The 16,530-nt window shown below is 38.8% G+C and overlaps 1 protein-coding gene and 1 long non-coding RNA gene across 2 annotated transcripts in view; one reads left to right on the top strand and one right to left on the bottom strand.

Moving 5' to 3' along the window:
* ERC2 (ELKS/RAB6-interacting/CAST family member 2) overlaps positions 1 to 16,530 on the top strand; it is an 887,162-nt gene that overhangs the window by 513,396 nt on the left and 357,236 nt on the right. The window contains exon 13 of the mRNA XM_047850845.1: positions 10,916 to 11,076. Within this exon, the coding sequence (XP_047706801.1) occupies positions 10,916 to 11,076 (161 nt within the window). The remainder of the gene's footprint in view (positions 1 to 10,915; positions 11,077 to 16,530) is intronic.
* On the bottom strand, positions 12,611 to 13,698 carry LOC125161186 (uncharacterized). Its single transcript, XR_007150499.1, has 2 exons — positions 13,589 to 13,698; positions 12,611 to 13,250 (listed from the first exon to the last, which is right to left on the bottom strand). It is a non-coding gene; the product is annotated as an uncharacterized LOC125161186 (long non-coding RNA).

Here is a 16,530-nt window from a genome sequence, read left to right as displayed (position 1 = left end):
GATGGTAGCTGTAGATTATTTTTGGTAAATGTTCTTTATCATGTTAAAGAAGTTCCCCTGTATTTGGCACATATATTTTGAAATGCAATTTTATATTTTTACAGTGATTAGGTATGTTATATGACATACTTGCCTTTAAGAAAGGGAGATTATTCTTGGTGGGCCTGATCTAATTAGTGAGCCCTTAAAAGGGAGTGGGCAATTTCTGAAGAAAAAGAGTCAAGGCATGAGGAAAATTTGATGCAAGCGTGATTTTTTTTATTGCTGGATTTAAAAATTTGAGTGGGCCATGTGACAAGGAATGAAAATGGTCTCTAGGAGCTAGGAGTGCTAAGGAGAAGGGAACTTCACACCTACAACTGCAGGGAACTGAATTCTGCTTCAACTGCATAAACTTGGAAGAGGGTCCCCCTGAGCTCTGGATGAGAAGGTAGCCTGCTGTATCTCAATTTCAACCTTGTGAGGCCCTGAGTGGAGAAACCAGCCACACCATGCTTCCTGCCTGGACTTCTGACCTATGGAACTGTCAGCTGTCAAGTTGGTGGCAATTTGTTACATAGTAATGGAAAATTAATAACTAAAGTCAAGTAAGATATTTTGGAACAGCACTGGAATCAAAGCAGTATAGTGAATATTCTACTCCAGTGACTCAAATGAGACCCAGGTCTATTCACTAAATTATGTTCATCCATATATCTTTGGCTTCTGGCTGTATGCTAGATGCTGTGTTCAGGCCTGAGGACACAGAGGAGAATGAGCCAAGGTCTTTGTTTGTTTATTTGTTTGTTTGTTTGTTTGTTTGTGTTTAACTGTTGAGGGTCTCATGGCCCACATCATCTCAATATAGCCCCATCTAACAATTGTCTTACTATATTTGTACTCAACAGTCAGACTCACATTCTGGGAAAGAGTAAGACATCTACAATTCTCAGGTAAATCCCGTATCTTTTCTGAACTTGAGTTACTCATCAGTTGAATGATCTGCTCCTTTGGAAGTATGTCAGGATCAAATGGGTTTTAGGAAACCATATTATTTAAATCAGACGTAATGATTACTTTTCCACAGTATAGTTTCTTCTCTTCTTTTCTCTCTCTTGGCATTCCTCCCACAATTATTTATTGACCCTATACTGTGTGTTTGAGCAGATGCTGGGTCCAGTGGGAGGATCAAGGATGCATTGGACTCCATATGATCGAGGACCAAGGTGACATACAGAGAGGCCACTACCTATTTCTCAAGGTTGATGGAACTGTGATGCAAGGGGCCTGTGGGTACCAGGAAAGGGGTTGGAGTCAGGCTTGATTTGGGTGATTGAAATATGTCATCATTGACAAGGATCTCCTGCAAAGCCAAGCCAGTAGGAGAATTCAGAGTGAAAGAGGCCCCCTTCTTTCATTCTTCCTCCTTGGAAATGCCTCAGAATTGTTCCTTGCATCACAAGAAAGTAGGTCTGTTTGAGAACATTGCCCTGATTTGTTGAATAGCAATGAATAGACCTTGCTAATAGAGGTGGCTTAGTGGCATGAACAAATGGTTCTGGCTTTTTAGGGCCTGACAACTAATTTTGAGTGATGCAGAAACAAAATAATAATAACAGAATTATAAAATGCTGCACAAACACAACACAAAACAAAACAAATGAAAAAACAACCATACTGGACTTCCAAAACCCATAGGAACTTTCTTAAGGAACAGTAATGAAATGAACAACATTCAAGCACATTGTGGGGTAGGGTGAGGTGGTAGGAATGACTGTTGACAGCTCCGGAGTCACCAACACTCAAACACTCCCTGGTGAACCGGGATTATAATCAGCATAAATCTAAGTGACTGTCAAGGGGCAAAGCAGCCATGCCCGGAAATGTGGCCTGAGTTAAGATTATTTTGGCTGAGGGTAGCTGCCACTGTAACTGCCACCAGAGGGCCCCGCCCTGCTCTAGACTTCTGCTTTATAAATCTCCTTTGGAGACTGGTTTACCAGCAACCAATTGTTCAGTGGGAACAGTAGTACTTTCTGCAGAACTTCCTTGGTTGCAATTTTCAAAACAGTATTCTTTTTACATTAATAATTCATATTTGCAACAAAAATACAAAGAAGAATATAATAGATTACCTGAAATGTCTGTGCCTAGAAACAAACCCATCATTAATATTTTGATGTGCTTCGTTCTAGTCTTTTTGTTTTCTGTGAATATGCATTTAAAACCCCACATATGGTTTGGATTGTATTGTATTTTCTATTTACTAACTTGCTTTTCTCACTTAGGAATTCGTGACCCTCTTTCCTTTACATTTACAGTGTTTAATATCTGTCCAACATCTCAACAATTGGATGCCTCTAATTTACTCTCCAGTTTCTTTGTAACACACACACACACACACACACACACACACACACACACTCGAATTTATTTAACTCATTTATTTGCAAGGTATATTTATATGTATGCATTTGTATTTATATATGTGTCTATACATATACATACACAATTTTTCTGATTTTTATAAACAACACTATGATGAACATGTTTATTGTATCCTCACAATAATTTCCTCTGGGAACATCCCTTAGGATATACTTAGAATAAATTCCTAAGGTGGAAACACTGGATCAAATGGTAATTCATGAATTATAGTGAATTTAAAGGAATTTAAAAGTTTTTATCAGATATTTAAAAAAGGTAAACTTTCCACAAAGATTGAAATAATTTCTAAATACTGGCTCTTTTCATTACAGTAGCCATTAGAATTGACTATTAAATTTTAATTAAGATTAAACTGCCATAAAAATTCATTTCTTAAGTTGCACCAGTAATATTTCCCGTGCTCTATTGCCACATGTAGTGACATGTGTATTGGACAGTGCAGATTAGAACCTCACCATCATAGTAAGTTCAGTTGGATAACACTTCTCTAATATCTTCATGAGTTCCTTCATGGTTGTGTTTGGAATTCAGCTAAGTTAGACTAAAATATGAATAACACATATTTTGAGGGTGATTAATTTGTTTGTTATAGATTTCGTAGTAAAAATTTTCACCATTCCATTGAAGATGAAAAATACCGTGTATCTCTGAAAATGTAATAAGATGGAAATTCACTTTTTTCCTTGCTTACTTCTCCTCTACTAGGCTGAATAAACTAACATCACTATTGATACTGATTACAGGTTACTGCATGCTTGCTATGTGCCCACTATGTAACTATTACAACTCAGGTATTCTTTGCAAGGAGCCCAGGAGGTACAATTATTATCCACATTTTACAGAGAAGGAAACTGATGTAAACAGAGGTCAAGTATCTCTTACAAAGTCATACAGCTAGCACATGGCTGGATCCTGATTGGGACCTAAGCCTTCTTGCTTCAAGGTTCATAGTCTTAACCATTAGCTATACTGCTTCCAAGAATGTCTGGGACTGTTAAGGAAAAGACCAGCTCTTTGCCATGCTGCAGAACTGTGCACACGTAAAGTAAAGAATGCTTCCCAATTGTTCAAGAAGTACTACACCAAAAAATAAACAGAAACTCATCTACACAGTCTTTTTATCAAGGAGGTTCCACTGAGCCTAGTCCAATCTGGAATGAAGAATTCTCAGGACATTGTAGAGAAAGTTTTCTTCATTTGTATTCTAACACTGTTTGATTTAACAGAATCTAAGTCAGATGTATGCATTGTACACATTTCTTCTCTACCCATCTTCTTGTTATGGTGTGAAGTTTTGTTAATAAGCCCGGGAAGAGAAAAGGGAAAAGGGAGAATTTAAAATGCAGTCAAAACCAAAGAGCTTGAACCCAAACACACTCATTTGATGTGGGTGTTTGTTTGCTGCTGAAGGATCAGAGGTGTCACATTTAAGCAAACCTCCTAGATGCTTTAACTTCAGCAAGGAGGAAACAAATCCCAAACACAATCTTGAGGGTGGCCAGGTCCAGGCAGACAGCAGTCTGAGCATTTTCAGTTTCAACCATTTCCAAAAGGTGTCACTCTAAGGCAGCAGTGGGGAGGTGGGAAGGAGGTGGAGATAGAAATGTCAGATAAGAGTAATTGGAAAAATAAGATTAGGAGCCTCGTTTTAACAGCTCCTTTGCTCACAACATCACTGTCTGAGATGTTCTTGCTGTTGAGGAGAGAGGTTTCAGGTTTATCAGGGTGACCTCTGTGCCCAGAGGAGAGCTGGGCTAGGTCCTGGCTATTCCCACAGGACCAATTCACATTCCAATTTGGCTATAACCTGGGGTATGGGGATTTCATTGGCTCTGTGTTCTGGTGCAAACTGAGAACTACCATCTTCTTGCACTCAGGATGAGTGAAGACAGAAAGCCAGGATGGATGGTGAAGTCTAAGGCCGAAGAGCCTGTGTATTTTTAAAACATGGTTTAAAAACTTTAAAAATTACAAATCATTAACACAAAATAGACACTAACTCAATACTGACTTACGATTTAAGAAAAAAAATTGTTTTATCAAAATATTTGAAGATCAGCTCTTGCCAAGCAGGCCTCATGAAAAGCACGAGATGTTGCCACGTGTCAGAAAGAGACACACAGAACCCAGAGTGGGGCTCTTGGCAGATAACTGAGAGAAAAGCTGGTTTTCAAATATTTAGTTAAACAACACAAATGTATGTGTAAGTCTAAGTCGACACATGTTAATGATTTAAGGTCTTAAACAGGTTTTTTATTTTATTGTTTTAAGACTCCACTGTTCACTTTAAAAGTTCCGACAGTTTCTCCAGAGCTGGGTGTAAGCACTGGACTCTAGAAATTCATTTGACGGCTTCATTATTCTTTTATTTTTAACTGTTTATTTATTTTTGAGGAAGAGAGAGAAAGAGAAAGAGAGAGGGAGAGAGAGAGAGGGTGTGAGCAGGGGAGGAGCAGAGAGAGAGGGAGACACAGAATCCAATGAGGGTTCCAGGCTCCGAGCTGTCAGCACAGAATCTGACGCGGAGCTCGAACTTGTGAACCATGAAATCATGACTTGAGCTGAAGTTGGACACTTAACCAACTGAGCCAGCCAGGTGCCCCGTGGCTTCATTATTCTTAAAGTGTACAGAGTTATGAATTATTTGAATACAATTGAATAGTCCTGGTAATTCAACAATTTTATAATCTGCCACATGGAATGACTAATAAAATCAGAAATGACACACAACTATATAAGTTTTTTTAAATTGGTGTGCCCCTGTGGCCTAGTAGACATCTAGCTTGAAGAAGCCTTTAATTATTATTTTCTAGATTTGTAACACCAAGCTGATATATTTTAAAATGTAATCCTAGCTTTCTAGGTATAGGATCAGAATTTTGGTCTTGACGTATTTCGGGACTTTTTAGGAAATTGTTTTAAACTGGAACATCTTGAGACTTGCAAAAGACTTCTGAGGTTGCTGTGAATTCTGTTTTCATCGAAGGTGGCATTTTAGGAATTAAACAGCTTTCTAAAAAAAATGTTTCCCCCAGCAAATATTATGGTCTGGTGAATTACCAATAGATGTACTTCTAAAAGAAGCAAACGCTGTGTTAAGTCGAGACAAATGTGTTGTTTTCCTGCTGGAATTCTCAAAAGCGGTTATTGATTCATAAACACTGTAATTCTCCAAGTAATAATTCCCTAATGAAGAGGACCACAAGGCCCCACAGCCTGGGCAACCAGCATTCATTTTTTCCTTCCTCTTCAACAAGCCACTCCCACTCGACTGATTTAGGGAGGCAGACCATGAGGCCTAGGGCAGGATTGGCTCTTGTTTTACTCTTGCTTATCACTCAGTACTTTTCTTTAATAGCTTTTTTTTAAAATCACAATTGTGATTAAATAGTTTTTTCATTTAAGCCTGCCTGCCAAACCAGACCGCTTCTGAGGGGGAGCCTGTCACAAGTGTCCAGCAGAGTGCCTGGCACATAGGAGACATCCAGTGAGGTGGTGGAAGGAAGGAGGGAGTATACATCTTCCAGGTCCCAGGGCAGAGCATGTGGACTACAGAGCAGGACAAAACCCTGGCTTGCTTGTACCCCAGGTCAAAGCTTGGGACACTTTTATTGTGCCCAGAAACTCAGGTTTCTGGGTGCTCTTAGTGGCTGCCGGGGTTACAGTGAATGTGGGACCCCCTTGCATTCAAGATCTGGGTAACTGAGCCCTCTCATCTCCATAGCAAAGAGAAGGTGCTTGAGGCAGCAGAGAGCAAGACCTTGAAGGGTGTTTGGTGAGGATGATGGCAAGGGGACCACTGATTTATGGGGTAGGAAAGTATCAGGTTCGGACTTACACTTCATCCATCATTGCACTAAGTGAGTCAAAGGAGGGCGTTTCAGAATTATGCCTTTGCATTCCCCTTCCTCCCATTCTGTAGGTATTTATTGAGTATGGATGCTAGTGTTGTGTCAGACGCTGAAGGCACTTCCAAAGAAGACAGAGATGTGGTCTTTGCCCTCCAGGGGATTATGATCCAGTGGTAGCAATTAAGCATACACATGAAAAGTTGTGCAGAAATGTGAAGTGGTATTTGATTAGGTGGCATAAAGTCAAGTGTCGACAGTAAGAACTGGTATTTGGTACTTGGGTTGGACTAGGGACAATGGTAACTGTCATGTACTGGACATTTCCAGGGTGTCCAACACAGAGGGCTGGATGCTTTATGCTCTTGCCAATCCCGTGCAGTAGTTTCCATCTCCTTCCCACTTTATAGGGGAGGACCTGCAGATTTAGAGAGACGTCAGTAATATCCAGGGTATCTAGACTCGGCTGCACTTTGGAATTACTTTGAAATCATCCGCAACTTTAATAAAATATAAAGCCTGACTCCCATCCTCAAACACTGGGATTTAATGCAACCATGGCATCAGGATTTTTCACATCTTTCCAAAGGATTCTAATGTGCAACAAAGTTTAGGAAGCACTGAGTTAAGATTGGCCTCAGGTTGTAGAGATCCTATTGTGAAACCAAAGCTTTAACCAGGTATGTGCTTTTCAGAGCTCCAGTTTTTAATTGCTGTATCCTGTGAAGTGACAGAACTTAAAAGATGGAAGATTTCAGTAACTGGAGCGGGTCAACATAGGGCAGTCCAGGGGTGTGCATGTGTGCGTGTGCATCTGTGTGTGTGTGTGTGTGTGTGTGTGTGTGTGTGTGTGTGTATGCGGTTGAGGGTAGGTGACAGGAAGAAAAAATTTGAACTCAGTAATAACTAAACATAAAATGGGTTGAATCCTTACTAGGCACTGTATTAATAAGAGCTGACATTTCTATGACACCAAGTACTAGGCATTGTTCGTAGGGTATCACAAATGTTAACCCATTGAATCTTTATAAAAGTCCTGTGAGCTAAGGTCTGTTATTACCCTTATATCACAATTGAGGGACCTGAGGCCCACTGAACTTTTATAATTCAGATAGTGAGTGGTAAGCTATTTCCTGAATTCTGTTTCATTAACATTACTACCTCTTCTTTTAAGAATGTACTGGTTTCATATTTGCCATTGCCAGTGTCTGCACTAAGAACTTTACATTCATTGCTTCACTTAATACTTGTAGTAGCTCTTATGAGAAATAATTTTGTTACAGATGAGAAAACTCAGACCCTTTCCCAAAGTTTTATGACTCATATATGGTAAAACAGTATGTTTAGTACAGTCTGCTTCATAATCATGCTTTTAATCATTCTCAGTATTTTAAAATATGTTAAACTTTTTTTTTTTTATTTTTTATTTTTGGGACAGAGAGAGACAGAGCATGAACAGGGGAGGGGCAGAGAGAGAGGGAGACACAGAATCAGAAACAGGCTCCAGGCTCTGAGCCATCAGCCCAGAGCCCGACGCGGGGCTCGAACTCACGGACCGTGAGATCGTGACCTGGCTGAAGTCGGACGCTCAACCGACTGCGCCACCCAGGCGCCCCTAAAATATGTTAAACTTTTTTAAAAAATTTGAAATTAAATCCTGAGTGGAATTCTATATATAAAACAAATACAAGTAGAACGACTCCCTGTGAATGTGGGATGGTGGACAAAGATCCCTGCTAATTCACACTCCTCTTCCCATGCCATTGATCTGTTATCAGGCCACAGGTGCCCTTGGGAAACCCTGGGGCTCTAGGGAACACAATTTGAAGGCCACTACTGTGGGTAATTGGGAGCTCCTTGAGATGTTGGAGCCGGGCCAGTGATATTTTTGACAAAATATTGGTGGTTTAGGCATATTGTTTTGGCAGTAGGCATAAGTTGTGACAGTGAGTCCTGTGGGACATCTTTGAATCTCAGACCTAAGGGATCCAGTTAAAAGACACATTCAAACACACACAGTCAAAACAGCTGAAAAAAATCAAAAGGGTAGTCTAATTCTTCAATGTGTGTCTTTGGAAAACATCGAAGGGGCCCCAGGAATAACCCATAGTGACTTTTTCCTCCTTCCCTTTTTCTCTTCTTTGCAATTTCCTTATTTTGCCCTTAAAATAAACTTCTCTCTGTCCCAAGTCTCAAGGATCATTCTTCTTCTTTCCCCTCTGACTTCTTTCTCCCACTTTTTATTACATAGAGCACCGTAGCCTGTGCTTCAAAGTCCTGTACCTTTGTGCTCAGTTTCTCAAGTTTACTTTGCTACCCATTAGCTAATTCTACATCCTAAAATCCAGCAATGGACCTCACTGAGAGATATACTATGATGGGGGAGAAGCTGATCAAGCAAAGCCATGTCTTTATTTAGGGTAGGGGTAGAGACAAAGGCTAGGAACAGACACACATGCACACACACACACACACACACACACAAACACACACACTCACGCAATTATTTTCAACCCCTCCAGAAATGTGGGAGGGGAAGAGGCCTGAGTTTGTGGCATCAAAAGTAATGATAAAAGGAAATGATAGATCCCAGAAGTGTTTCCAAAATAGAGCTATTAAGACTTGATAATAAATGGAAAATAAATGAAGAAAGAGAAGAAAGAAACAAATGTAGTTCTGAGGTCTTAAACATGAGAGACTGAGAAAAGGTTAGGGTATTGGACTTGTGGGTGTGTTAGTGGGTGGCAGGTTGGGAGGGCAGGAGTAGGTAATAAGGATTTGGTTTAGGCAGGTGTGCATGGGTCATGAGTTGGCTTTTGATCATAATGAATCTAAAGTGATGTTAGGACATTCAAATCAAAGTGATCAACAGGTGGTTAGGTATATGTAAAAGAGGTCAAGTGAGTAAAAGATAAAGTTTGGAAAGGTATCTTCATATAGGTGAGAGCTGTGGAGACAGACCTCAATTCTCCTCCTAAGAATCCACATGGGTGAAGAAAATGTCTCTAGTAATGAATAATAAGAGGAAGGATCCAATTATAGACTACAGGAAGATGAAGAATTTACAAAAGAAACGTGGGAAGTAGGTTTCCAATCTAAAAGAGAGCTTCAGAGAACCCAAGGGAAGAGTTGGTTTGAAGAAAATATTTTTTTACACTGCTATCAAAAATGGGGGCGGAGGGAAAGGAGGAAAAAAACCTGCTTCAGTCTCACCAAGCACTTCTTGATAGAAGGGCTGCTAGTCATATTTATAATATTCTATAAATTTATATGAGAAACAAATTATGATTGCTTTTTAAATTTTGTATGTTTCTAAAGTTAAATAATAATACTATTTATTCTACAATTAAGCAGGTGTAGTTCTGGGACTTTCATGGTTAATCTTCATATTCCTTGCTTTTTAAACTCTTTTTGGTTTTGGCTTTGATTTACATTCTATGGTTATCAAATTCCTCTTTTTATCAGGGAAAATGGAGGGTTTTCTGAATCTTAAAAGCATGTGATTTACCTTGGATGTGAACTATAATGCTCATTCTGAGTAAATTCCATGTAAAACTGAAGAAATTGTGTAGAAAGTCTTTATGAATTGGAACTTAACATGTCATTGACACATTTTGAAGGGCTTTCTGTTGACTTTAGTGATGGATGATCCCATTCTGCCAAGTTCAGCTGGAAGGAGGGTGGCTTAGAAACCCAAACATCAACTCTGGAATCTAGAAACTTCCTGGAACCATGGTTTTAAATCAGCAGGGTGGATGCGGCATGCATCTGTGCAAGGGATGGCATTTCACTGGCTTGCTCCACGGAAGTCTCTGGTGCAGAACCATAAACACCAGCCCTTTTTGTTGTGTGTTGGCTTTTAAAAGCCCCCAATGGTTTGGGGAGGATAAAGCCTTGCCTTGGGGCTCCCTGGTCCAATTTTTTGGGACCTGGCTAAAAATCCTGGATATTTGATAGTCTGGCTTATTTCTATGGTGTATTAGCACCCTATAAAAGTTACATGTCATTTATTTCAAGTTTAGAACCCTCTCAAACTTCAGGGGCAAATCAAACTTGAACCTTTTGTGGCTGGAATTCTGTTTACCTTTGGCCAAACCTTGCTTCCTGAAAGTGAGGCAGGGATGTGAGGTGAGAGGGGACTCCTGAGGCCCCTTGGACATCAAATCGCTTTTGCCAAACAAGGTTTTGATAGGTTAAAACATGAATGAATCTGAAACACATAGATTAACTTCCTGTCAGAATACTCTGGGGCCTACACACAAAAGTATATTGTGCTGGGCAAATGCATTTTGAGTGTTGCCTTCCGCCAACTGTGAGGCAGTATCTGAGACTTTTGCCAAACACAGGTTGAAAATGGGTCAAGCCAGTTACCTTCTACTTCTAATAAATATATTAAATAGTTTCTATAAAGGTTATTGGACAATCCAATTGAAAGAGGACCTTGGAGAAATTTGCATATTTCTTGTGTTTGAAACATTTATTTTCAACCAGTGACAAAGAAAGAATGGGCTCTAAGTTACAGTACCTGTTCAAGAATGGCTATGATTCCTTTGTGTGTGTTGTCAGAATACAGACTTGCAAAGAAGGCCTTGTGCTTCAATGAAGGAGAAATAATGCACCATGTTCCCTGTGCCTTTCAGATAGAGGAACTGATGAATGCATTGGAGAAGACCAGACAGGAACTAGATGCCACCAAGGCACGCCTAGCCTCCACACAGCAGTCCCTGGCTGAAAAAGAAGCCCATTTGGCTAACCTCCGAATAGAAAGGAGAAAACAACTGGAGGAGATCCTGGAGATGAAGTGAGTACCCATTTTTGTTTTCCTACTTTCTCTTTCCTAACTTTTCTTTCGGGATGGGGAAGGGAAGGCTAGAGAAGACGAAGAGAGAGCTTGAAGAAAGAATAATTTAGCCAACACTTGACTATTCATTTCTGTAACCATGCTTCTTATTCTTTCAATATAGCTTCCATGTCCCAATTTGCACATTCTTCATATTTGTTATTCAAAAAAAGTCCAGCATTAAATTTTGTGTGTCTGTGTTTTGTGGACTGCACTGTTATTCTTAGATTTGTCTCAAAGGTTTGAGCTGGCTAAGAGACAGAGTCCTCGTTAAGCACAATAGTAATTTGAGTGCTGCTCAAAGTTAATTGGAAACCTTTCTGAGGAGGTATTTCCTAATTGTGACTATAACTTTGCTAATTATATTCTTTTCACATGTGTACAATGCATAGCTTGTGTTGGCTTTCATAGAGTCTCAAGGTTGGCACCTCTTTGTTTAGAAAGCAAGGACTCTGATTTGCTGGGCTGATAAAAACACACTTGGAAATCCCCCTGCTACTTCCTCCTCCTCACCCGAGGGTAGGGTAGGTAAGGGGTAGGGGGAGACTGGAACCAATCTTTCTTTGATTTAATCAATAAAGTGTGGCCTCCTGCTGGGCAGTGATCCTTCCTGTGGGCCTATGACACACCCATCTCTACCTAGCTCTTATTTCATTCTTACAATGAAATAATATCACCATGGAAGAACAGAGGAAAGAAAATTACTCAAAGGTTTTAGAAATAATCACTTGCTCTGGATCTGTTCCTAAAGAAGTAGGCAAGAAGCAGCATCTCTCTATAGGTTAAGATGAAATGATCACTAAGATATAATTTAAATTTAACTTCCTTCCACAGTAAGGGAAACATACATAATTATGGCATCTTAAGCCTGTAACATAGACTTTGAAATTGGTGGCTAGGTATAGAAGCATGACCTTATCCTGACCCCACAAGTCTTACACATGGTTAACATTAAACACAGAAAGCTTAGATCATGGAAAATATGGAATGAAATATTTTGAAGGATTTAATAATGAGGACAAAACTTTTATTCCTTGTCAACTACCTCAGTTTCTCCAAGACCAAAGAATAAGTAGTTTTTTTCCTGTATAAACTCGCCTTTTTCTAATAAAGTAATATGTAATAAAAATAGATATTATTATCCTCAGTTTAGAAGTAAGGGAACTGATATTTAGCGAGATTTCAAGTAATTTGCTTAAGGCCATCTGGCCAGGATTAAAACCAAAATCTTCTACCTCAGGTTCCCTTTCTACTATCTTATTTTCTCATGGAGCTTATGTGAATTCCACCAAGCCTGGAACTTTCATCAGTTTGAGTCACTGTGGTTATCATACTGCCTAGAACAGTTCCTAGCATATGGTAAATGCTCAGTAATTGTTTATTGAATGAGTGAATAGATTAAAGGTGAAAAGTGGATTTTACATAGCTAAGAAGAAAAGTATTTTAAACATCTGTGACATTACTGGCTTGATCAATAATTTATTAACAATAACAGTACATTGATACCATCAGCCTTTATTCTTTTCCATTCACCAGTCCCACTTTCTGCCTCCTTGTATGTTGTGATGTGTAAAGTTCAGCCTAGATTCTCTCATTGTTCTCCAGCTATTCTCAGATTAACTCTGTATCTCCTGGAGTGATTTATTATGCCTTTTGAAGGAGACTTCCATTACTTCCTGTTTATAAAAAGGACTTATACTTTCAATGTTTCCAGAGAACAAATAATGGTGAAGCATCTTGGTTTGGCAATCATCAGACCTAGGTTGGAATCCTGTAGCTTCCACTTGGCGGCTGTATGGTTTAGGGGAAATGACCTTAACATTGCTGACCCTTCTGTTTCCTCCCATAATGACTTTCATGGAGTGGTTGAGAGGAGAGGCACTCAGGAGGGCTTGGCACATGGAAAATGATATATGTGTATAAATGACGCTATCAGCCAATGAAAATATGTCATTTGTTTAGTATACTTTGTGAAGAGTATCATTTATCTAAAATTTGGATTTATTTTTCTTAAACATATAAACCTTTTCCATGTGTATGTTTTCCCACTTAATTTCATGATTTCAGATAGCACCTAACTAAGACCTCTTTTGGTGAATTGCCACATTATTGCTCAAGTGCTTAATCTTCTGCCACTGCAAAATAAATACAGAATTCCTCTGTTAATTCCTTTGGTAAAAGTAACAAAGCCCTGCTTCATTAAGTCCAATATGGACCCTATTCACTATTTAACTGGCCCAGAAGCCCCACTTATGGGCTCTGTCCCGGGACTGTGGGGACACAGGTACCGGGTAGTTATATTGACCAACAACCCCAACTAGATTCATAAGCCTCCTGGGCTATTCAAGGCAACCAACTGGTTTGACCAATCTTGACTTTTTAAGCTGAGGTGACATGTTGGTTACTTGACATTAACTGAGTCAATGTAAGTTAGTGGAAACAAAAAGTTGGGTATATCCCTATCAGTACTCACTGTCACTCTGTGTCAAGCATTGTTGGTTTTCTTTCAACTGGCAGGCATCATGTAAACAACTTTAGGTGAAGTATAACCATTTCCAAACCCTGGTTGGGAAGAGAGAGGCTATGTGGTGTTAGAGGACAGAGAGGTAGGGCTGTGAGTCAAGAGAAAGGAGATGAGCTCTATTAGCTCATCCATAACATTGTGAGATCACTCTCTGGTTACCTCAGTTTTGTCTTCAGTAACATAGAGGTGATAATAACTGCTTTGCCTACTCTATAGAATTGTTGTGCAGACAGGTTTTTTTTTTTTTTAAAAGTACTGAAAGGAATATAAACCAGCATATGTGAAAGTGCTTTGAAACATAAAAGGGGCTTTTGAAATGAAAGGTGGTGTCTGTTAAATTCGTTGTAAAATCAAATGGCACAGAGTTTTAAAATTGGAAAGCAGCTGGGTCCAACCTCCCAGTGTGCATAAACCAGACTCCTGTCCACATAATCACTAATAGGGCATTCACCAGTCCCTGGTGAACACCATTTTCATTGGAAGCCATGAGCACATGTAGGTACCTCACTGGTTCTTATATGGAACTGAAATGGCTTTCCATGGAATCTTCCCACTTGGTTTGGTTTTTGTTCAGAGCTACACAGAATTCACCTAAGCCCCATACATAGCAGAGACAGCATTTTAGATATTTCTTCTGGTAGTAGGATTCATTTTAGAAAAGAAAAATAAAGAAATATGAAGACAAAATAAAAAAACAAAATCACCCATGATCCTACCATGTGGAGACAGATGCTGTGGCATTTGGTGTATCTTTACTTTTTAACAGAATTCAATTGTAATCTCATATTTTGTAAATCCTGCTTCTTTTGCTTACTGAGTGGTGAACAGCCTCTGTGTCACATAGAATTGTATTATTTTTAATTACTTAATATATTGTCACATAAGTTCACTTCTTTATTGGACATTTACCTTGGTTCCAATGTTTTGTCAATATAAAGAACGTTTTGTTTTGTTTTTAATTTTTTTAATGTTTATTCATTTTTGAGAGACAGAGTGCAAGTGGGGGAGGGTCAGAAAGACAGGGAGACACAGAGTCCGAAGCAGGCTCCAGGCTCTGAGCTGTCAGCACAGAGCCCGATGTGGGGCTTGAACTCATGAGCTGCGAGATCATGACCTGAACCAAAGTCTGATGCTCAACCAACTGAGCCACCCAGGAACCCCATAAAGAATGTTTTGATAAGTATTCTGCTCTTTTGTTTTGTTAACCTATTTTTAAGTAATTGTAGATTCGTATGCTGTTATAAGAAATCATTTTCCTCAGTGGTAACATCTTGCATAATTATAGCACAACATCACACCAGGAAATACAATTTACCAACTTTATTAAGATTTCTCTGGTTTTACATGCACTCGTGTGTGTGTGTATCTAGTTATATGCAATTTCAACATGGATATAAATTTGTGTAGTCACTGTCACAGTCAATATATAGAACTGTTCTATCATTGCAAAGATCCCTACCTTTTGATAGCTACACCCAGCTGTTTCATTTTTAAACAGGGTTTTGTTTTGTGTTATATAATTTTGGGACATGTGCCATACTGGTCTACATTTTTTCCCTCCCATTCTTCTTGGGCAGGGCAGGGGATTATCTTCCTAGTTTAAATTCAGACCAAAATTTAGAATGAGAAAACATTGCTTGATTCCTCTAATTTGAAGATTCTCATCAGTTGGTTTTATTTTATTTATAGTGGAATTTCTTTTTCATATTGGATATCTAGAACCTGTCATGTGGTAGGCATTTCATCAACTTTTGAGGATGAAAGGATGAATTAGCTCAAAAATTCATAAATATTCGTTGAGCACCTACTATGTGGCAGGTACTATTCTAGGTGAACAAACAGAAAAATGTTTTACCTGATGAAGCTTACATTTTAGTGAAATGAATGAAGGAGATGAACAAACTCATAAATAAGCAAATAAATGAATAAATACATGAATAAAGTAGTTTCTTCTGTAAGAAATTTGGGATATCCTTAGAAAGCTATTTCCAAAGGTAAGGACCCTCATAGCTCTTTGGGGTAAAGATGGACATAGAAAATGCAGTGTACCTTCCTGTAGCCTGAGAACCCTTTTAGGAACCAAGGTCAGAGGAGAGCCTTTGACTGTATTTCATGTACGATTCTTTCCCCCCACCTCCAACACTTCCCCATTTAGTTTGCTTTTTATTGGTTACTATTCTAACTGCCAGTCATTATTCCCATACTGGAAGGAACTAACAGTCCCCAACACTGTATCTTAATAGAAGAACACAATATTCCCTTTCCCTTGTGTGTAAGATTATTCTTTTACTTAAAAAATATCTAAAACCTCTTGCTAAAACATTTCCTAATGTTTCATCTTTGTTCAGTTTACTCCTATTTAAAAGGAATTTTATTAAAATAATATTAAGAACATCATTCTATATGTTTGGTTTTATTAATGCTGGTTAATAAGCTTACATTTCAGTAACCAAAGCTCAATTATTTAATTTGTGACAGGTGAATTTGATATCTGTAGCTAAAAGGAATTGAAGGCCATGAGATACGTACATAAAATCTATCTGTGTGTGCTTGCTCAGGCTATTCCAACTAGCATTGTAATTTAATAGGTAGACAGGCAGGCTGACTGATATGTTGCATTTAATGTTAAATTCTGAATGAATAAGGGTTTTGAGAGCTGGTTAATAGTTGCATGATTTGAAGTGTGTATTTTAGACTTCCTGTGGTGATTTCTGGTGCTTATGTCATGAAAAGATTTTAGGGAAACTTCTACATTTTAAACTCATCTGATGATATTGTAAGATCCATCTTAATTTACTGGGTATTGTTGCATTTTAGATATCTTCTCTAGATAGCCCCGAAAGCCTTGGTATACATTGAGCTATTTTAGGAAATTTACTGTGAGGTAAGGC

This window comes from Prionailurus viverrinus, chromosome A2 (assembly GCF_022837055.1).
Source record: "Prionailurus viverrinus isolate Anna chromosome A2, UM_Priviv_1.0, whole genome shotgun sequence".
Lineage (NCBI taxonomy): Eukaryota > Metazoa > Chordata > Mammalia > Carnivora > Felidae > Prionailurus > Prionailurus viverrinus.
This window is presented reverse-complemented; position numbering and strand designations above follow the sequence as displayed.